Source organism: Myotis daubentonii, chromosome 14 (genome assembly GCF_963259705.1).
Source record: "Myotis daubentonii chromosome 14, mMyoDau2.1, whole genome shotgun sequence".
Classification (NCBI taxonomy): Eukaryota; Metazoa; Chordata; class Mammalia; order Chiroptera; family Vespertilionidae; genus Myotis; species Myotis daubentonii.
The window spans coordinates 49,411,149-49,434,558 of record NC_081853.1 but is presented as its reverse complement, the minus strand read 5'-3'; the positions used below and the strand labels follow the sequence as shown (position 1 = coordinate 49,434,558).

At 47.5% G+C, this 23,410-nt stretch overlaps 1 protein-coding gene across 2 annotated transcripts in view; it reads left to right on the top strand.

The window, feature by feature from the left end:
- Positions 1-10,910: 10,910 nt before the first annotated feature.
- The window catches only part of TRANK1 (tetratricopeptide repeat and ankyrin repeat containing 1), an 83,638-nt gene continuing 71,138 nt past the window's right edge, over positions 10,911-23,410 (top strand). The window contains exon 1 of one of the 2 annotated variants that reach the window (XM_059664242.1): positions 10,911-11,323. In XM_059664242.1, coding sequence (XP_059520225.1) covers positions 11,301-11,323 — 23 coding nt within the window. In that variant the 5' untranslated portion in view covers positions 10,911-11,300. The remainder of the gene's footprint in view (positions 11,324-23,410) is intronic. The other variant, XM_059664239.1, reaches the window with a different exon arrangement.

The window sequence follows — 23,410 nt, the reverse complement described above, 5'->3', positions numbered from 1 at the left end:
CATTTTTTAAAATGTTTTTAATTGTGACATAGAACACATATACAGAAAGGTACATTAACACAAATTTGTCTCTTAATGAGTAGTTATAAATGTTCATATAACTACCACCCAGGCCATAAAATAAACGTTGTCAAAACCCTTAGACATATCCACAATTCTGTAAAGGAAACAACTCTATTGCCTTTAAGAAATGTTATCACGTAAATATGCATCCCTAAACACATGTCTAGTTTTGCTTATTTTTGAGGTTCACATAAATAGAATAATATAGTGCGTGTTATTTTATGTTTGACCTCAGTTGCTCAACATTGTATTTTGAAATTCCTCCATGTTGTTGCATGTAGCTGTAGCTCATTCATTTTCGTTGCTGCGTAGTATATTCCATTGCACACATCTAACACAATGTATTCATTCCTTCTACTATTGATGGATATTTACATTATTTCTAGTTTGGGGCTATTGTGAATAATGCTGCTATAAACATTCTTAAGCATGTTGTCTGGTGCTGATGTGTAGAATTTTTGACTTCTGTTCTACCAGTTACCAAAACAACATTGCTAAAATCTCTCACCAGCATTGTGAATTGCTCTGTGAGTCTGACAGCTTTTGCTTTACACATACCAGTTATTTGGACCATTCTACTACACATTTAGAATGGTTAATTCTTCCTGATGACTTGAACCTTTTGTCATAGTGATGTGGCCCTCTCTGTCCTCCAGACTGACCTAAATTCTTTTTTTTTTTTTTTAATTAAATCTTTATTGTTCAGATTATTACATTTGTTCCTTTTTTTCCCCCCATAACTCCCCTCCTCCCAGTTCCCGCCCCACCCTCCGCTCTCACTCCCTACCCACTGTCCTCATCCATAGGTGCACGATTTTTGTCCAGTCTCTTCCCACATCTCCCACACCCCTTTCCCCCCCAAGAATAGTCAGTCCATTCCCTTTCTATGTCCCTGATTCTATTATAATCAACAGTTCATTCTGTCCATCAGATTATTTATTCACTTGATTCTTAGATTCACTTGTTGATAGATGCATATTTGTTGTTCATAATTTGTATCTTTACCTTTTTCTTCCTCTTCCTCTTCTTAAAGGATACCTTTCAGCATTTCATATAATCCTGGTTTGGTGGTGATGAACTCCTTTAGCTTTTCCTTATCTGTGAAGCTCTTTATCTGACCTTCAATTCTGAATGATAGCTTTGCTGGATAAAGTAATCTTGGTTGTAGGTTCTTGGTATTCATCACTTTGAATATTTCTTGCCACTCCCTTCTGGCCTGCAAAGTTTCTGTGGAGAAATCAGCTGACAGTCGTATGGGTATTCCCTTGTAGGTAACTGAGTTTCTTTCTCTTGCTGTTTTTAAGATTCTCTCTTTATCTTTTGCTCTTGGCATTTTAATGATGATGTGTCTTGGTGTGGTCCTCTTTGGATTCCTTTTGTTTGGGGTTCTCCGCGCTTCTTGGACCTGTAAGTCCATTTCTTTCACCAGGTGGGGGAAGTTTTCTGTCATTATTTCTTCAAATAGGTTTTCAATATCTTGCTCTCTCTCATCTTCTGGCACCCCTATAATTCTGATGTTGGTACGCTTGAAGCTGTCCCAGAGGCTCCTTACACTATCCTCGCATTTTTGGATTCTTTTTTCATTTTGCTTTTCCGGTTGGATGTTTTTTGCTTCCTCACATTTCAAATCATTGACTTGATTCTTGCGCTCCTCTGGTCTGCTGTCGGGTGTCTGTATAATATTCGTTATTTCAGTCTGTGTGTGCTTAATTTCTAGTTGGTTCCCCAATATACGATCGAGGGTCTTATTAGTTTTCGTGTAGATCTCATTAAGTTTATCGGCAGCTTCTAAACAGTTCTTGAGAGACCTTAAAAGTGTGGTTCTGAACTCTATTTCTTCCATTGACAATTTTGTCCTGTTTCTTTGTCTCCGCATTTTGTTATGCTTCCTTGGTGCACCCCCTAGTGGTCTTTGTTCGCAGTCTTATAGATAAATCTTGATTGTTGTAGCTAATTCCAGGGAGGGTTTGACCTCCAGGCCAAGTGGCTATGAGAATCAGCTGTGTCAGCAGTGAGAGAACTTCTGTCCTCTAGGGAGGTGCTAATCTAGCCTTTGCCTGAGGCTATCCGGCAAATGCCTCTGTGCAGGGCTTTGGCGGGGCGGGTCGCACAGGATCAACAGGGTGGGCCCGAGAGAGCAGTTATGGCGGCTCTCAGTCCTGTCCCCAGGGGCTCTGCCTCTCTGAGTCCCGGCACCCGCTGCAAAGCTCGGAGAGAAAGCTGCACTCGCTCTGACCGAAGCCAGACAGTCCCGCTTCTCCCGTTTGAGTCTGGGTCCCTAAAGACTCGCCCGGATCTGGTGCTCAGAGTCTGCGACTCCCTCCCAATTGAAAACAACAACCGCACCCTCCGCCGCCAGCCCGCTCCGCGCACTCCGCACCTCAGAATTTGACTTCAGCACTGCGCCTCCTCTGAGTGTCCGTATGCGTTTCTCTTTCCTCCTAGTTGTAGGACTTCCACTCAGCCAGCGTTCCTGTGGTTCTGGGTGATGTCCCTTCCGTTTTTTGGTTTCACTTTTGAAGTAGTTGTTCAAAGCAGCAAACTCCGGCGTTAACCTATGCCGCCATCTTGGTTCTCCCCTGACCTAAATTCTATTTGTCCTATATTAATAGAGGTAGACCAGCTTTCTTTATCTTTTTTTTTTTTTTTTACTGCGGTAAAATGCACACAAAATGAAATTGCGCATTTTAGCCATTTTAAAATATACAGTGCAGTGGCACAAGGTGCACTCACAGTCACCACTCTCTCCTTCCAGAACTTTTTCCTCATCCCATTAAACAAGTACCCCTCCCATTCCCCCTGGGACCCTGGTAACCACTATCCTGTTAATTGTGAATTAGCATATGGTGACTCACACAAGGGGAATCATACAACATTTGGACTTTTGCGTACAGCTCATTTCACATGTTTTTGGATCTTTAAACAAACTTGCTGTAAGATATCATCTTCATATAAATGCACTAAGCAGACATTTAAAACAAAACAAAGAAACATTTGCAGTGTGCAAGGGCCTGTGGGAGGGGGGGGGGGGGGAGCAAAGATGAATAAACCTCTGCCCTAAAAGGGTTCAGACTAGTTCGGAGGAAAACAGGAGACAAAGAATGAGGATCGGGGAGGGGCCTGGTGGTTGCAAAAGGAATGACGTATGGTCTTCCTTTTGCTTGACCTCAGCTGATGTAAAGGAACTTTGTGAATGCTATTTAAATGCTTTTAAATTGAATGGATAAAAGCGCTGGGCTTGAATAGGGTTTCCTCTTGGAGGTGAAATTTGAGCCTGTCGCTTAGAGGTGTAACTGCACACCCCAACCTCAAGGTGGCAGCATACCGAAATGAAAGCCACAGCTCCCGGAGTAGCAAGTCCCTCCAGGAGTGCAGTTGGGGAAAACAACAGCATGGTCAGGTCACCATAGGAAACAAAAGCCTTTACAAGTGCAGCACTCCAGTTCTTACCATCCCACCCCCTGAGTTCTCCCTACACAACCCTCTCCCCCTAGGTCCCCTTTACCAGTCTCCATTACCATCGCTTAATTTCATTCGTTGTCTTGCTTCCCCTACCATCCTCGCCATTGGAGCCCACCATAGATAGGCTTTCTGTCGGTCCTCCAAGGCTTTAGTTTCATTTCTGGATTGTTCTTCTTTTACTCCTCCCCCTCCCTCATGAGAATCATTTTCCCCGTTCAAATGCAAATTCCTTGGTCATCCTGATGAATATGATTTTGCCTTATGCCTAATCTCTTATAAACATCGTCCATACATTTATTGTCAGGAGTACCAATTTAGCTCTGGCGCTGGTTTCATGACTGATATGCATTGCTTATTCATTCATTCCACAAGCATTGTGTCAGCTCAGTGCCAGGGAGCTGGAAACACAGAATAAAGGTCAAATCCTAGGTGCTCGCTGTCTAGTAGTAGATGACAAGGAAACAGTTATAAAACAATGTGATATGGGTTGGAACAGAAACATAAATAAGGAACAGTGAGCAGGAAGTGGTGAAAATGGTGATGATTGGGTTGGGCAGATGGGTCAGTCCAGGCTTACCCATGGGAGGTGATGTTGGAGATGAGTCATATAGGGACTGGTAGCGTTTACCAGAAGGAAGAGGGTGGAAAGGCCATATCGGGCTGCAAAAATAGCAACACGTGAAAACACCATCATTAATTCCTCAAACTGTCTGGAATTCCACGAGTTCAGGGCAAACTCCATGTGGGGAACCTCCCAGCTTGCCTCAGCTTGCCAACCCAATCTAGAATAGTGTTTAGTTTTATTGGTGGCAATAAACTTGGCTGACCTAGCTGACCTGTCATGCCTGGCTTTTATTTGGTGTGCACTGTATTAAAATGATTAGTCAAGTAGGAACTCCACATAATAAAATCAAGATTTCTGGTTTCTATTTAAAAAAACAAAAAACCCCAAAAGATTTTTTTAAAACGTTTTATTGATTTTTTACAGAGAGGAAGGGAGAGGGATAGAGAGTTAGAAACATTGATGAGAGAGAAACATCGATCAGCTGCCTCCTGCACACTCCCTATTGGGGATGTGCCCGCAACCAAGGTACATGCCCTTGACTGGACCCTTCAGTCCTCAGGCTGACGCTCTATCCACTGAGCCAAATCGGTCAGGGCCCCAAAAGATTTTTTTTAAAATATATTTTATTGATTTTTTACAGAGAGGAAGGGAGAGGGATAGAGAGCCAGAAACATCGATGAGAGAGAAACATCGATCAGCTGCCTCCTGTACACCCCCCACTGGAGATGTGCCCGCAACCAACGCACATGCCCTTGACCGGAATCGAACCCCGGACCTCTGAGTCCGCAGGCCGACGCTCTATCCACTGAGCCAAACCGGTTCTGGCCCCAAAAGATTTTTGACATCAAGCTCACCTTCCCTATGTCAATAGTCACCTGGGGCCACTTTATTATTATTATTTTAAATGTATTTTTATTGATTTCAGAAGGGAGAGGAAGAGAGAGAGAGAAACGTCCTTGATGAGAGAGAATCATTGATCACCCTACACGGGATTGAGCCTGCAAACTGGGCATATGGTTTGCTACCTACCTTACCTCTCCCTGCTACTATACCTGGCCAGATATGCTCAGTTGTGCTACTTGCCTAGTCCCTGTAGTCAACTGAATTTGTAACCTCTGTTTTGATATCCCACCCCAGCTACAGGAGTGCGCTAGGGTTCTCAAGAAGCCTGGTGCAGATCCTGTTCCTGGAGGCAGTGAGGTGAAGAGAGAGGGAGGGAGGGGGTGCAGGAGCTGATCCAGCTGCTGATACTGGTTGTGTAGAGCGCCACCCAGAGGTCCCATCCTCTGTAGAAAGATGGGTCAGAGGAAAGGAGGAGAAATGAGGCAACTTCTGTGCCTGGAATCTACACAAGGAACAAGAAGAATGATGAGAGAACATGCCCAGGACCCATCCCTTGGACATTAATCCTGTTCTGTGAGGGTGAGATAGATTTACCTCCATCATCTCGGGGGCCAGGGCAGTTGTACAAATGGAGGTCTGGGGCCCACAGCCTGCTGTCTTTCTCTTCCTAGTCCCATCTCTGTCCCACGGCATGACATGCACATGTGTGTGCACACCCCAGCCCACAAGTTAAGTTCTGTCACAGCTCCGCATGCTCCTGGCAACAGCTGCCCTTTGCTACCCCTTTACCTAGAAGCTTGGTCTACTCTCAGAAAGACAAACTCAAGAACCAGGCCTGGCCAGACTCTGAAAGCAAGCTCAGAGCCATTTAGGGAGGGAGTTATGACCCAGATCATGGTCGGGGTGTAGGTTGTGGAGGGCACATCCCTTTGGGCCAGTGGACTCCTCACCCCCTAGAGAGGGGCATGGTCTGAGGAGAGCCAGAGTTCTGGAATCTTCCAAAGCTCACGGTCAGGGCCAAAGAGTTAACATAGATGCACTTAGGTTACCTTAGGTCATGAGGGCTATATTCCTTTGCTAGGTCTGTTGTAACAAAGTACTACAAACTAAATGGCTTAAAACAACAGAACCATATTCTCGCAGAGTTCTGGGGGCTAGATGTCCAACCAAATCAATGAGTCAACAGGGTCGGTTTCTTCTGAGGGTTCCGAGGGAGAATCTGTTCCATGCCTCTCTCCTAGCTTCTGATGACAGGTGTTAATCCTCGGCATTCCTTGGCTTTAAACATATCATTCTCATCCCTGCCTGCATCTTCACATGGCATTCTCCCCATGTTGCTGTGTCTTCATATGGCCATCTTATTATAAGGACACCAGTCATATAGGATTAGATGCCGACCTTATTCCAGTATGACCTCATCTCAACCAATGTCACATTCTGAGGTACAGGGGCTGGGAACTTCATATTTTTGTGTGTGGGGGTACACAATTAGCCCACAACAGGGTCTATCATGAAGTCATAGGCAGTAACAAGGGTGAGGCAAGGCTCACAAGTTTGCAGAAACCATCTTTCAGCTGGGCCTCCTGAAGTTGGGAAACAAGGTGGATGTTTCCTCAAGATAACCTGGTTCCCACTGACACTTGCTGACAAGCACTTACTGATCATTTAGTATCAAGATGTCCCAGTCTCTCTGCATCTGTGTCCATCTCTCCGGCTTTCCCAGCCAACTGCTTTCACTCTGTATATCTCTTTCTCTACCTGACACCTTTGGCTGCCTCTGGCCTTATGGCCAGTATGGCTGCTCTCTCTCAACATTTTTCATATCTTGCTTCTATCAGTTGCCCTGGCTCTGCACTTAACCTCCAGTGCAACTTGCTGAGAAGTGGTCTGGTCCAAGAAAATCACCATGGCCCCTGTTCTCACCAGTTTGCCTGAGTAGGAACTGGTTAGTCTTCATTGACTGCACACCCTGATCCAAGTAGCTGTGTCCAGGGTTGAGGTCTTGTGGTGTAAACCATGGCCAGTTAACAAGGAAGAAGCAACGCCCAGTGGTTTATTAGCAAGTTGCAAAGGGCAGGACAATTGCCCACTCCTTCTTCCAAGGTTCCTCAACCTTGGCACTATTGTCATTGTAGGCTGGCTAATTCTCTGCTATGGGGGGCTGACCTTGCATGTTTAGCAGCATCCCTGACCTCCACCTAGTAGATGCAAGCAGCATCCTCTCCCCTCTCCCACTGAGTTAGGATCATCAAAATGTCTTCAGACCCCTGGTTGAGAACCACTGTTCTAAGGGTATAGGATTAGCCCTTCCAGGTGGGTGTGTAGTCAATAGTCAGGAGTATGGGCATAAAGGCTAATGATTATAGTATATCTGCCTCTGTCAGGGCTGACTCAGAGGCTCTTTCTATGGGGAGGGATTGGATGGCGCATTGGTGGGTTCAGAAGTGAATAGCTATGCTCAATTAAAGTGAAGATACCAAGGAAGAGTATCATTGTGAGTGTGTTTTTGGAGCTGCGTGAATTTGAATGAGCACGTTCATTGGCTTACTCTTTGTGTATACGTGTCTGAGAACGCACAACTCTTGGTGTGGGTGTACCTTTGGGTGGATCTGTTTGAGGGCGTATATATCTGTATGTCTCAAGTTTGGACTGTACATAGTTCATTCTGCCCTTCCTCTTATGTTATCAGGCTAGATCAGTATCATATATGACACAATTAGTATTCTCAGAGTGCTACACAGGGTAAGAATCAGCTCTACTGAAGTGGAAATGGAAAACAGGATTTGCTTCAGCATGGTTTTTCCTATTGTGTAAACATGTCTGCCTCTAGGCATATGTAATATGTTATGAACAGATAATGCCCTCAATGACATCATTCTTTAGCACCAAAACCCAGGATGGACTGAGCCCAGGGTCCAAGAAGCACAGCCAAACCCATTCTGAGCTCAACAGTGTTTTCTAGTCTCAGCCCTTTGACCAACTGATTGTACAAAAAACTGCTTAACATTTCATTTGTGTGTGTGTATGTGTGTGTGTGTATACATATACACATCCTATCTAATAATAGACAAACATGGTAATTGACCGTACCTTCGCTACGCCTCCCATAGGCTAATCAGTGTGATATGCAAATTAGCCGCCAACAAAGATGGTGGTTAATTTGCATACGTAGGCTCCAAGCAGTGGAGCGAAGCCTGACAGCCCGGGGCCGGTGGAGCAGCGAGGCCTGACGTTTCCGGGGCGGATTCCGGCCAGAACTCGGCCAGAGCGAAGGCCTGGGCCTAATATATATATTAGAGGCCCGATGCACGAAATTCCTGCAAGGGGCTCGGCCCTCGCAGCCCCCTGCAGCCCCTCGCAGCCTCAGTCAGCCCTCACAGCCCCGGCTTCCTCCGGAAGGTCGTTCAGGTGGTTGTTCTGCTGTTCGGTCTAATTAGCATATTAGCTCTTTATTATATAGGATATCAGAGCTTGTTCAAGTCCGTCGTCGTCTCACAGGAACTGGAGAGGAGGCAGTTTTGTGTGTGAGACACTGGTGCTGGGGTGGACAGCCACGTTTCCCTGATGCCACAAGAATAAGAAAGAGCACTTGGGAAAAGTATGATAGTAAATTTTTTTTTTTAACGAAGAATCAGAAGATAAAGTTGAGGAAATCTTAACTTTAGGAGAGAAATGATTTGAAAATCAGGGGAGTGTATTACAGGGACCAATTCTGGAAGTTCAATATTGGACTAATAAGATTTCCCAAAAGACAAAAGAGGGAAAATGGAAAAGAAATAACCAACAAAAAATTTCAAGACCATTTCCCAGAACTAGAGAGCTTGAGTTTAAAGACTGAAAGAACCCATCCATTCCAGTGGAATAGATAAGTGGGCCCACGTCAAAGCACATCATTGTGTAATTTGAAACATTTGGGGAGAAAAAGAAGATATCTCAGGCTTCCAGGAAAAAAACTCCACAACAAACAACAACAAAACCCAGAGAGGTCACATAAAATGGGTAATTGGATGTTTTCAGAATTCTCAATAGCAGTACTGGAAGCTAGTGGTCACTGGAGTAATAGCTTCAAAATCCTGAAGGAAAATTATTTCCAACCTAGAATTTTATACGCAGCCAAACTATATATAGAGGGTGAAGGTTTTCAGACTAGCACAAGCTAAAAATTTTTTGCCTGATGATTCATAAAACTGGGGGTAGGGGGTGGGGTACAAAACATTAAGTAGCAGTGTTGCCCTGGCCTGGGTAGCTCTTCCTTGGAGCATCATCCCCGTAAGCCAGCGTTGTGGGTTCAATCCCCGGTTAGGGCACATACAGGAATCAACCAATGAGTGCATGGACAAGTGGAACAGCAGGTCAATATTTTTTTCTTTTTCGCTTCTTTGGAGTGTCTCCCCAATTTCACTTCATGTTATAATCTCCTGGGGAACTTAAAGATCCCCATGTTATGTCCCATACCAATTAAATCAGACTACCCGGAAGTAGGAGCCAGACACCGGCAATTTTAAAAGACGCTCAGGTGATTCCGATGTGCAGCCAAGTTTGAGAACCACGGAATGGTGTTCGAGGCGGGGTAACACTGTCACCAGACGAGACGAGCCTCCGATCTGGTCTGGAGGCGGCCGTGGGATGCCAGGGATGCTTCTGAACGGGAAGGGGTGCACAGCGATATTGGGGGGAAGATGAACGCACAGGAGAAATGGGAGGAAGTGAGACCCCAGAAGCAAGAAGACCACTAACTGGACCGAGGGGCTAGTTCTGGACTCGGAAGTCCGCGGGCAGCGCGCCCGGGGTTCACGGTCCTCGATTCTCTGGAAACGTCTGCAGGGGCGGGCGGAGGGCGTGTGGGAAAGGGATCCCAAGACACAGACATTGAGGACCTGATAGGGGCGGGGCGGTGTGTGTGTGTGTGTGTGTGTGTGTGTGTATGTGTATGTGTGTATATGTGTGAGAGCCGCTCCAAGCGCTCCATTGTGTATGTATGTGTGTGCATGTGAGTGTATGTGTGTATATGTGTGTGTGTCTGTGTGTGAGTGTGTATATATACGAGTGTGTATATGTATATGTGTGTGTCTGTGAGTGTGTGTGTGTATGTGTGTGAGTGTATGTGTATATGTGTGTGTGTCTGTGAGTGTGTATGTGTGTGTATGTGAGTGTGTGCATGTGTGTGAGAGCCGCTCCGAGCGCCCCATTGTGTATGTATGTGTGTATGTGTGTGTATGTATGTGTATGTGTGTGTGTGTGTCTGTGAGTGTGTATGTGTGTGTATATACGAGTGTGTGTGTGTGTATATATGAGTGTGTGTATGTGAGTGTGTGCATGTGTGTGAGAGCCGCTCCGAGCGCCCCATTGTGTATGTATGTGTGTATGTATGTGTGTATGTGTGTGTATGTGTGTGTATGTGTGTGTGTGTCTGTGAGTGTGTATGTGTGTGTGTATATACGAGTGTGTATGTGTGAGTGTGTGTATATACGAGTGTGTATGTGTGAGTGTGTGTATATACGAGTGTGTGTATGTGAGTGTGTGCATGTATGTGTGTGCATGTGTGTGAGAGCCGCTCCGAGCGCTCCATCAAGGCCGGAAATGCAGCCCGAGGTTGCCCTAACTTCCCCCCCAACTCAGGGTCCCTCTGCCCTTCCAGGAGGTTCCATGCCACTTCCGGCTGTGCCGAGAGGCGCCCTCGACGATGGCAGGCGCCATGGACGCCGCCGTGAGTGTCCAGAGGCCGGAGGCCTCGCTGGCCTCTCCCCGGGGCTCCGACGACAGAGGCGCGGGCCCGGAGTGAGTGCTGGGCATGTGGGCCCGGTCTGACAGGAAGTGGCCGCGGTGGCGCGGGCCGCGGCCTGGGGGTCTGTGGGAGGGACGGAGGGGACGGAGGGGACTGAGGGGAGGAGCGGCCAGGCGCTCGCGCTGAGCCCGCCGAGGACAGCTCACGGGTGACCGCGACGGGTGTGTGTGTGTGCCCAGGCCCTGAGGTGACCGGCCCGGAGCACCGTCCGCCCGCGGCCCCTCCACGGCCGCTCACACGCGCCGCCGGAGGGACGTCGAGACGCCCGGAGCCCAGGACAGACCCCCGCCCACCAGCGGCGACGCGCACGTGACAGGCCTCGGCTCCCGCAACTACGTGGAAACTTGGACCCGGTCTGCACTGCACACCGCCGGCCGCCGGGGCCTCGCGCCGCCGCCCCGCTCCTCACGGCCCGGGCGCCGCGCCTCCCGGAGCCGGGGCCCCGCGCCGCCGCTGCACGCGCCGCCCCCGCCAGGGCCGCGCTCTCGGGCTTCCGCACCGCCCGCCGCGCCCTGCCCGCCAGCCAGCGGCTCCCGAGGCGGCGGCGGCGGCGGGCCCCGCGCGGGCGCTCAGGCCCCGGCCATGTGGGACCCGCGGGCCATTAGGTGCGTACGCGGCGCGGGAAGCGCGGGGGGAGCCGCCGGCCCGGCGGGCAGCGGCCGCGCGCGGGGGGGGGCCGGCGACCCCCGAGACGGAGGCCGGGCGGGCCCTGCGCTCATCCGGGTGCAGACCCGGGCCTGCCTGCCTGCCTGCCGCGCGGGGTCGGGCGGGGGGCGGCTCCGGCCTTCCGGGCCCCGGGGGACGAGGGCACGCGCTGCGACAGGGCTGCGGGGGCGCGCGGCCTGCCTCGTCCCCGCCCGGGGACCGAAGCCCGAAGCCGCGGCTCCCGGGCCCGCCGCCCGCCCCCTGAGGGGACCCCGGGGCCGCCGGCACCTTCTGCCGAGAAGCGCCGCGGACGCGCCCCCGGGCACGCACCCGGCCGCGGGGCGGGATCTGCGGGGAACTTGGAGAGCGGCCGCTGGCCGGCAGCGGGAGCCTCGCGGTCCCAGCCCCGGGCAGGCCTCTTGCTCTGCCCTCCACCCCGATCGCGAGCGGGGCTGGGCCGACCGGGGCTGCCCCGCCCGGCGTCCTCGGCTAACGGGCTAACCGAGGCGAGGGCCTCCCGGGGAGCGGCCAGGCCGAGCAGGGGAAACCCCCAGAAGCCCGCAGGCTTCTGCTCCCGATGGTTTTCAAACGGGGAGCCCGGGTGGCGCGATCCGCACCCCCGGAGCGCGCACCTCGGGGAGCCCCGAGCGTTCGCCACGCCGCGGGAACAGCGCTGCTTTGGGCGTGCAGCGCGGGCCAGCCCCCTTCCAGGCTGGGGGTGTTTCTCGGAGGCTACAAGCTATGGTGTTTCCTGGGGAGGGTTTTGAGGGAGATGTGCAATTTAGAAAATAATGCTCAAAAGAGGAGAGCGAACGGGGGCTCTGAGTTCTCTCGTCCCCAGCCCAGTTGCTGTTTGCCCAGTCAGTCCTTAGCTGGAGGAGGTAGCAGAGAGCAAAGGGGCCTTCCTTGCATGCTGGGCACCCAGCTGCTCCCCCGCTGCTGAGCCGCCCGGGTGCCAGGCACCTTTCTCGGGCAAGGCTGTTGCACGGATGGCTTGGTCTTTTATGGAGCATCTGTTGGTGCCTTCGGGAAGGAGCGCCTTGAAGGGGAGTCAGAAGTTTGTTTCCACTGTTTTCCAGTTAGCTGTGTTTTGTGGAAGAGCAGGGTGGGTGCTGGAATTCTCAGTACCCGCTGCTGGCCCTTGCATCCTCCACCGGGGATGGAGGCGGCGTGGGGGGTGTGGCATTCATCCCTGGAATCAGATCCCACTTAGTCAGGCCTATGTTGCTCGGTCTGCTTTTGACCAAGACCAGCCATGGAGACCACATCCACCCACATACATATACAATATGAAACTGCCACAAGAGTTCCGCAGTATATGTATTCTCTCTATAATAAGGCACAATGATAGTGTGTGTGTGTGTGTGTGTGTGTGTGTGTGTGTGTGTGTGTGTGTGTAAGCTAGTCATAACCCATTAACTTGATTTTATGACTGACTAATCAGTTTAGGTGGCAACTGCAGGCTCTCATCCAGGGAGGCGGGAGAACATCAGCCTTTCCCTGGGAAGTAACTTTGGAAGGGAGAGGTTGGTGTTGGAGAGATGGAGACTGATATTTATACTTCATAAGGAAATTCCTACGTGAATAATGAGAGTGCCACAGGACACGGTGGTGTGGTTCACACCATTAGCGACTGCAAAGGCAGGCTAGGGGATGGATGCGTCTGCTCCCTCCGGTTCTGTCTGTCCACACCAACCTGGCTGCTTGCCATGAGCCAGTGAGTGCTGCAGATGGGGGATGGGGATTGGGGATAGGTTGCTTGTCTTTTCTTTTCTTTCTTTCTTTCTTTTTTTTTTTTTTAAGAAGAGTACTGCAAGGCTGTCACAGACTCTGTATTCATACATTCCAAAGGCGGTTCTTTAAGTCTCTGCTCAGAATTTCACACCTACGGTGTCAGGGCTGGGCCATGAACATATTATAGATGAAGAAATAGGCCCATCAACTGTCAGTCACTAGTGGGATCTGGGATTAGATACTGATTCTCTTGACTTCCCAGCCCATGGCTCTCAGGGCCCAAATAGAGACTTTGCTTTTGTGGGATTCTTGGAATTCTCTGTGCTGATTAGTTCTGTTTTTTGTTGGCTGCTACCAAAGGCCCATTGCTGTGGTGTATGCCCTCTTATTATTTTACCTTTGCTTCTTGGGATGAAGTTTCCTTTAGAAGCCAGAGTAGAGCCTGCAGACCCCATGTTTGGATGGGGAAGATAAAGTGATCCTGGGATGTTTTTAAGAGCTGGAGTGAAGGTTGGGGTGTGGGCTTCCAGCCATTGTCAGGAGCGTGGCATTGTTTTAACTGACCTTGAGGAACCAGCGCTCCTCTGCCTTTTCGGATGGGGAAGTGGAGCTGACAGGTCAGTGCCTTCCCTGCAGTTCTCTAGCCAGTGATAGAGCTGGCTCATGGCTTTTGTAACAAGTTTCCTTAGAGTGCAGCCTGAGGTTCTTAAGGCCAAAAAATCCCGGTTATTAGAAATGAAAGAGAAATTCAAGGGGAAATAGTCTCCTTAGCAAATATGACACTTTTTAGCAGAGAGTGGGGGCAGTGGCAGTGGCAGGGTGAGCATTCAGGTTTAAAATGTAAAAAAAAGTACTAAACCGGCTAAACCAGCATGCTGGAACCTCCCGGCACCTCAGGACACTGACCAAGAGCAATGTTCTTCCTTTGGTCAGTGAGGCTGTCCATGCTGCCTGATCAGACATTTTTCTTGGTCTAAGTTTCTTAACTAAGCGTTGCCTATTTCCTTGTTTTTTTGTGGAAAATCTGGAAACATGAATGAGCCTTACATCTGATACCCTGGCCCAGGTTTCCTGAATCGACTCCCTCATTTGCCTGGGTGTTGTTGAACTTCGGTATCGCTGCTCACCTGTAGTCACTATGGCACGTTATTCTGAGCTCCCGTGAGCCTGATGAGCTGGTGGGACTCCTGTGTGTCTGTCAGAGCCAAACCAAGTCTAGGTTCAGCTATGTCGGTGTTTGAAGTTCTAGACATTTAGATTGAGATGTTTTTATTTTTTTAAGCATTGGGTGCTCCTCTCAATGGCAGCATTTGGAAGGGTGTTTGTTGCGGGTGGGGTGGGGGAAGGCAGAATTGCTCTCCCTAGAAAATGGTGATGACGTTTTGGAGGTATAGGGGTGGAAACATTTTTCCCTTCTTCCCTGCTAGTTTCTTTGGCTCTTCTGAGTTAAATTGATGGAAGACAGGTTAACAAGAGAAAAAACAAATTTAATTTTATACATAGGAGAGGCCTGCCGGGAGCCGGTCCATCCTTGCTGTTTCAAAGGACCTGGCATATATGGCATACTGTTCTTAAAGTGTTTGCTCACCTTCTTGGCACTATGTGTTTTAACCAAGGTCTCCTCTCTGAGAAAGGTTGTTTCCCCAGGTAGGGATTTTCCCCTGAAGTTAGGGAGGGAATAAAACCCCTCAACTAAGTGCCAGGCGGGTAATTAATCACTTTAACTACGAACAATCATGCTTAAGCTACATAATCTTTACTCCCTGGAATGGAGATAAGAAACGCCCTAACCTTTGTAATAGAGATTGATAGGATTGAATCAACTGGTATAAATACAGATGTAACAAGACAGAAAGAGACAGAACTTAGAAGTAAGAACCAAGAGAGACAGAACCTAGGCACAGAACCCACACAGAACGTTCTCTAGAGACAGAAGAACTTCGCTGGAGAGAACATGGCAAAAGATCCTGGACAGAAACTGGCAACAGAACCTAGCGAGAGAACATGGCAAAAGATCCTGGACTGAACCTGATTATAGAACATGGCAAGAGAACCTGACTAGAACCTGGTGACTGAACCTGGCTGGAGATCCTAACCAGAACTTCGCTGGAGATCCAGAGCAGAACCTCTCTGGAGATCCAGACCAGAACTTGGCTGGAGATCCTGGCTGGAGATCCTGGCTAGGCTGCTGATCAACTGAAAACTGTCTCCGTGTCCTTCCTTCTTCGCCGACTCCGTCTACACCTTTGGGGACCCCTGGACCCGCTGGGGCTGGACCCCAGCAGAGGCCCATAGAAATAGGAGACTCAAAGAAGTGACCGAAGCAAGAAGCTTTTATACCTTTTAGACAAAGAAACAATACATTTGTGAAAAGTAGACAAGACAGGGATTTGGGTTTGGGGTAATAAATTGGTGAAGAAGTAACAAGGTTTGTTTATGTGGCTTTCTCTGCCCTAAACTCCCTGTCTGTGGTGATAAGAATTCCTTCCTCCCTCCTGGTGCAGGGAGATTACCTTTCACGTGGGACCTCACAAAGGAGGGTCAGAGCGTCCTTCTTGCACTGGCTCTTTCTCAATACCTTTAATTCAAAATAATCAGTATGCCAAAGTGACATATTTTGGGGAAACCAGGCCATTTTGGAGGAAACTGCACAATATCAAGAATAGGCTGTTTGATTCACTGTGACAAGAATCCTCGGATCATAGCCTTGAACTGTGATGAGCTTCATGTCCAGCTGTGGCCTCCAGGGCACTCTTCTTTGGCCACCCTTGGGCCAGCTCATCCTCCGCCCATCCGGGTCCACTCTACCTGAAGGGTCAAAATTTGGTGACTTCCGGGTCTCACTCAAGTCTGAACTCCCCCTTAATCTGGCCCTCAGACTTTCTGTCTGATATGCCTCTTCTTCTCCTCTCAGTGTCTTACCTCTTCTCAACTCCTGTTGCTTTTTGTTTTTCAAGGCAGTGTCACCCTTCACAGAACTCAGACCCTGTCTCATGGAGGATGTAATCATATGAGACAGGCACTGCTAGCGGGAGTAGACCAGAGTTACTGCCAGGCAGAGCCTGAGAAAGGATTAGAGGAGATGCAGACAGCACTTCAGGAGTTCCCAGCCCTAAATCCTTCCCAGCAGGAAGATGGAGGGGTGTTGGGAGGGAGAAACAGACATTCCAGGTAAAAGGAGCAGCTTCTTTTTAAGAAGAACATTGCACAAAAGGGCTTATATTTTAAACATCAATATAGTAATGTTATTACTATATTGATGTTTAAATATGGCTCTATGTTAAGTGTGTTTCATATATTATCTTATTTAATTCTTACAGAAATATTATGAGAAATCCTCAAATGATAGATCTCTCTTCACCAGAATGTAAACTTCATAAGGACCACAATGTTTTGGGTCATTCTTGCTCATTCACTCAATATTTGTGGGTCATTCTTGCCTGGCACTCAGTATTTGTTGACTGACTCAGGAAACGGGAGTCCAGTCACATAGGTGATACTGTCCATTTTCCAAGGACACCAAGGCCCAGAGTTGGGTGAATTGGGTCCCTGAAAACAGGCCTAAAGTGGGACTTGATCCCAGGCTTCTGGATTTGTTTTCTATCAGGGGGACACATTCATATCCTTCTACCCTCCTCCTGACACCGTCCCAGCCCTGTTACATTGCTGTGCAAAGGCATGGGAGAGGGAGGGAACCAGATGAATTTGAGGAAGCGTGATACAACATTGTGGGCACATAGTATTGGAAAATGCTGGAAAGATAAGTTGAGGGTGTGTGTATGTAGGACTTAGAATGGAATCTGAGCTATTTGGGCTTTATTCTAAATGGAGTTAGCCGTGGAAAGTATGGTGTGTGTGTGTGTGTGTGAGAGAGAGAGAGAGAGACAGAGAGACAGAGAGACAGACAGAGACAGAGAGAATGTGTGTGTTTTAACAGCTCTGAGTTTTATTTAGAAGGCTGGGAGTATGGATGAATAGATCTTTCAGTCTGGCCACTTTTTTCAAGACCAAGTTGAAGCCCCCATGTTTCAGGACACTGTTAGGTGGTGTTAGAAATGGGGCTAGAACTCAGGTTCTCCCAGCACTGCTGAGGGGCTGCCCTTCAGGAGTTCCTGTCTGGGGGAGACTGCTTTGTTTATGGGGATTTCCTGGGCACCTCTGGATCCTCCCCATGTCATAGTGGATGGTGTTTTAGCCTCTTTGCTGGGTTGTCTTGCCCTTCATTCAGATTGAGGGAGAAGTAGATTACTCTGGTCTTGAGGTGGGAAGTGAAATGGAGGCCATTAACCAGCATTTAAAGCATCGCAGAGGGGTTTGGGGAAAGATCTGGAGGGGAGGATGGCTGGCTGCTATTCAACTCAAGTTCTCCTGTGAATGAGAAAGCACCTTTGTTCAGGGGCTGCCACCTTCTGTGGGGTTGCTCCAAACTTTACAATCATCTATAGCTCTCCGATGCTTTAGGGAGAGTGGGAATATGAAAGGAATATGGCACTTGTTGGGCAGCCTGGAGTCAGCACAGATACTGAGTCAAGATTGATGAGCGACCTGTGCTGGCTGATGCTTAACTTCCTTGTTTGTCTTGAGGCAGAGTGTGGAATGCTAACTTCTTGGGCTTTCTGCCTTTAGTGATATTTGGTTTTAATGTTAAAGCCCATCCTTCCTGTTTCCCCCAGTTCCCCTCACCCTGTGTTCACCTTGTCTCTCCTAGGGCTTGTGAACACTGATTTTGGTACAGACTTGGATTTGTGCCTTGCTTGGAGAAATCTCTTCACCTTGATTAAACCTGTTTTCTGACCTGGGAAATTGGGATAATAATTATACATCTCTCGCTGCCATTGTTAGGGACATTCAATGAGCAAATGCCCAAGAAGAGCTTAGTATATGGAACATAGTAAGTGCTCAATAAATCTTATCATGCAGCTGCCTGGGACTACTCTCAGTCAAATAGCAAAATGGGAAAATGCCAGTCAGTGGCATACACTGAGGAGAAATTGTGCCCATCACTAGCCACCAACTGGGAGGGAGGCCTGCTTGCAGCCTTTCTCTTTAGAGGTCCTGTGATTGAAACTCCACTGCAGAACCAGGAGTTGAAATTGATCCATCTGTGCCCTTTAGTGATATTTCTTGAGCATCTTCCAGGGGCCTGGCATGGTTTTAGGGACTTGGAACATCTGCCTTTGAAGGTCCAAACCATCTGCACACTGTCCAAGACTAACATGTGCTGGAAGATTCTTAGCTCAGTCTTCCTTGAGAATGGCTTTCTTTAGACTGAGTTTACATTTTCCTCCCTTTTTTGCGGGGGGGGGGGGGGGTTAAAATATTCCTTCTTTAGTGAAATTATGGGGAGAGAAGATGGTAAACTTGAAAAAAACGTTTTTATTTGGCAAAATAAAGAGCTGGCAACCTTAATTAGGTTCCTTTCGATTTCTTTGTCTACAGATGTTATTGTTGGCCAGCTCCAAACTAATCTACGGGATTATGCTTTGCTTTGAACATTTTTGATATCTGGGACTATAATTTCACATGGGAATTTGTGGCACTATTTGCTGACCATTGAATTCTCAACAGATAACTTACAAATGTGTAAACATCTTTCTCCATTATTTTCCCAGAGTAGCTGGCAGCTTTGGCAGTTTTATTTTGGTTGGATTTATCTGGTGGTTTCTGGTTTGTATTTTGCGTGGTTGGCTTTTATTAAATGTGTGTCCTCCAAGGGAATAGATGACAGTTAAGCATTTCTTGGCTTTCCAGGAGATGGTCAGAAATCCAAAATCACCAGTGAAATTACCCCCCCCCCCCCCCCACCCCACAAACAATCCTTCCTTTCCCATCCTCCAGCTTAATCATCTGTCCCTGCTAAAAAGCCAGGAAATCATTTATTCATGCAACACCGCTGAGCCCTCGGGTTGCAGAAATAATAAGACTTAGTAAGACGCAGTTCCTGCCTTAAGAGCTCAGTCTACTGGGGAAAGCAGGAAAACAAAGGCCTAGCTAGCATGGAGCTTTGGAGACACGGCACAGGGTAGGGACAGGGCACCCTTAATAAAGACCTTGTTTGATGTGAAATTGTAGGGAGGGGTGAAGTAGGCGATCCACTCTCCTTTTCTTTCTAGTGAATGAACGAAAAAACGAACCACTTAGGCAAAAGGAGGAATGTTCTGGAAGGCTGCTGATGACTGATAATTAGGGAAGGGGCAGGGGAGCCGCTGGGCCTCAGAGGCAGTGGCAACCCTCTTTCTGCCTCTCCTGTCTCTGGGCATAGGATTCCCTCGCCCCAAAGTGGCTTTTTCGCAGGGTGGGGGGCAAGGCCACCCTCCTCTGGAGCCTCTTGCCTCAGCTGCCACCACCGAAGGAACTTCTCCTAAAGTTCAAACCTGCCTGCAGGTCGGAGGCACAGATCACGGATCACACCCCAGGCCCTGCTTCTGGGCATCTCGCTGTCTGAGAAGGCCTCTGTGGTGAGCTGAGCAGCCATCCCAAAGGCTGCTTCCCAGGGTGACACCCTCCCTCTGAAGAGGGTTCATTAGGGCCTGGGACCAGGAGCTGGGCCCTTTCCCCAAAGGAACAATCCTGAAGAAAGATTGGGGCCCTTTCAGATGTTGCAGCACTGACCCCTCCCTCCCTTCATCCAAGGCCTGAGTCTCTCAGATTCTCTTAGCCGCTTAACTGACTGGTCATTTCAGGAAAGCCCTGAGAAAACAGGCAAATACTAGGGCTTTGTTTTTAACAAATATTTTCACTGCTGAGTCAACAAAGCAAAGGTTCTGTAAATGTTGCAGGGTTTACACTCAAATTACATGCAGGGGCGGCTGCTGCCGATACCATTACCCTGAACCATCACCCCAGTTAAAATGTGGTCATCACCCCAGTCAAAATAGAGAACATTTCCATTCCCCAGAAAGTGCTTTCGCATTCCATAGCCTTCCCTCTCTTTGATTTCTAAAATTTGCCAGTTCTGGAACCTTATCTCAGGGGAATCACAAGTACATACTCTTTTGAGCTTGGTTTCTTTTGCTCAAAATAATGTTTTTGATATTCTTTATGTTGCTGTGTGTCAGCAGCTTGTTTCTTTTTATTACTGTGGGTTTTAATTTTTTTTTTTTTTTTTACTTTTTAATTACACTTGTTAACGTAAAAAAAACCATTAAAACCTGTAAAGAATTTTTCTGAGTTTATTTGAGCCAAACTGTCGACATATGCCAGGAAGCAGAACCTCAACAAATTGAGATAATGCTCTGGAGAATGGCAGGTTACATTTGTATTTATACATTTGCAATCAAAGGAGGGACATAGGTGGATTACATGAAATTCATTGGTGATAGATTAAGGAGGAGGGATAAAGCAAAGCAGGGGAAACCCCTGGGATTGGAGAAAAAGTAAAATGATGGACACATACTTAGGTGGGTGCAGGATCAATTAACATGATAGTGAAGGAATCTGTGGTCTCTGTCCTGGCGCCCAGCACATTTGGTTGTGCCCCAGGGAGTCCAGAAAAAAGGAGAGTTACACGTTACCCAGACATTTCAAGGGTATGTTATCATAGATGCAAAAAGACAGATAGGCTCAGGTAAGGTAAAGGTTGACTTTGTCAGTGAAGATACCGGCCTAGGACGTAACTGCCCACCATAACTGCTTTTAAAGTTTAATTTCAGACCATCCTTTGTGGTGACTTGAGGTCTCTGAGTCTGCAAGACTGCCATGTAGGCCTCCCCTGAGCTTGTCAGGTCAGCATGTGGCCCCTTTCGTCTACACACTTGACATTCAGTACTATTTTCATATTAGTTTCAGGTGTACAACATAGTATTTAGATAAACAATTTATGCTGTGGTGTTTTCTTTCTTTTTTAAAAAATATATTTCTTTATTGATTTCAGAGAGGAAGGGAGAGGGAAAAATAGAAACATCAATGATGAGAGAGAATCATTGATTGGCTGCCTCCCGCACTCCCCCAATTGGGGATCAAGCCCGCAACCCGGGCATGTGCCCTTGGCTGGAATTGAACCCAGGACCCCCCAAGTCCGCAGGCCGGCGCTCTATGCACTGAGCCATATGGGCTAGGGCATTGTGGTGTTTTCTTTAAAAATTTCTATCATTCTATTTTTTTAAATATATTTTATTGATTTTTTTACAGCGAGGAAGGGAGAAGGAGAGAGTTAGAAACATCGATGAAAGAGAAGCATTGATCAGCTGCCTCCTGCACACCCCCTACTGGGGATGTGCCTGCAACCAAGGCACATGCCCTTGGCTGAAATTGAACCTGGGACCCGTCAGTCTGCAGGCCGACGCTCTATCCACTGAGCCAAACCAGCTAGGGCTTTCATTCTATTTTTAAAAAAATCTTTATTGTTGAACGAATTACATATGTCCCCTCTTCCCCTCCCCCATTGATTCCTTCTAGCTAGCCCGTTCCCCCCCCCCTCGCACCCCCTCCCTCCCCTCCAGGCCTTCACCACCCTATTGTCTGTGTCCATGGGTTATGCATAGATGCATACAAGTTCTTTGGTTGACACTGTGGTGTTCTGTTTTTTTTTACATGAACATTTTTTCATTCATTTAGAACAAATTTTGGTATAGGATGTGTATTCCTTTTCTATTGTTGCCATAACAAATGATCACCAATTTGGTGGCTTATATCAACATGAATTATGTAATTATCTCACAGTTTGTAGGTCAGAAGTCTGGGTTGGCTTGGCAGGTTTCACAAGGCTGAAATCAAGGTACTGGTTGGTTGAGCTCCTAGAGAGAAAGCAAGGAATCCTCTTCTGGGTTCATTCAAGTTGCTGGCCGGGTCCAGTTCCCTGTGGCTATAGGGCTGAGGTCTCAAGAGCCTCTTCCCAGTTTCTAAGGCCACCTCCATCCTCAGGGCATCACTGATGGGTCCTCTTTCTCATGCACATCTGCTGCTGTGCCTCTCCCACCCCCTTCCCCTGCCCTCCTCTCCCCTGGCAGCTCTTCCCAGGCAGAGGAAGTTCTCTGCTTCAAGGGTTCTTGTGGCTAGAATGGGCTCGCCTGATCTTCCAGGATAATACCTTTATCTTAAGGTCTGTAATCCTAATTACATCTACAAAGTCCCTTTTGCCATATAATATAGAATTTTCTGGGGTTCTGGGGGTGGGGGCATTGACGTTTTCCGGGGGGGGGGGGGCGGCGGGGAGGAAGGGGGAGGAGAGGCGGATGAGAGGTCTCCATTATTGGTCTACATTACAACATGGTGTGAAGAAGAAATTTAACTTCTGTTCCAAATATCTAGCCAGTTGTACCAAGTGATTCATTCCTTCTCTATCAATTTAAAAAGCCCCCTTTATCATGGATGAAATTCTTTTATAGTATATATTATTTCCTTATATTCTGTTTGTTCCATTGATCTTCCTACTCTTATGTTAGTATTACAATTTAAAATTAGATATGTTTGAGATGCATTTTAAAATGGTAGAGAAAATGTTTCTCTTAATACTTATCTTTTTTTAATAAGTATTTGGCTATTCTGGCCTGTTTATTCTTTTCGATGAAGTTGAGAATTCTTTCACTAATCTCCTTAAACATTCTGTTTACTAAATAGAAACATAGTTGAAAATATTAATTCATTAATATGGAGAAGATTTGACATTTTATAATAGTGAATTTGCTCAAACAGAAACATGTTGAGTATTTTTAAAAGTCAAGACTTTTTTTAAAAAAATATATTTTATTGATTTCTTTACAGAGAGGAAGGGAGAGAGATAGAGAGTCAGAAACATCAATGAGAGAGAAACATTGATCAGCTGCCTCCTGCACACCCCCTACTGGGGATAGGCCCTCAACCAAGGTACATGCATGCCCTTGACCAGAATCGTACCTGGGACCCTTGAGTCCGCAGGCCGACGCTCTAGGCAAGACTTTTTGAGTAAAGTTTTTTTTTAATCATGTAAGTCTTTCAATTTTATGGGTGTTATTGGATATTCTGTTAGGAGCCCTTAAGAAAAGCTATGAGAATTTTATATATAGCTATGCTTACATATTTTTTCATTAAAATTTTTATTGCCTGTTTTTTCCTTGAAAATCGGTGTCTGTCCCCTCAGGTTGAACAGATATAGGTTATTTTATTCCTGTGTTAGTTTAAGCCTATAAACATTACATTGTGAAGCTGTGTGAATATAATTAACCTTCCTAGGAGTCCTCTTCCTGCCTTTCTCCAAGTAGTGAAGTGTTCCACTTATGATCTGGAATTGAACAAAGAACATGTTTTTTGAAATACTTGTTGGTTTGAGAGACAAGAGTGAGTCACTCTGAGGTGAGTCAGGTCTTAATGTGAATATCCAGGGAAACAGGGCTTTA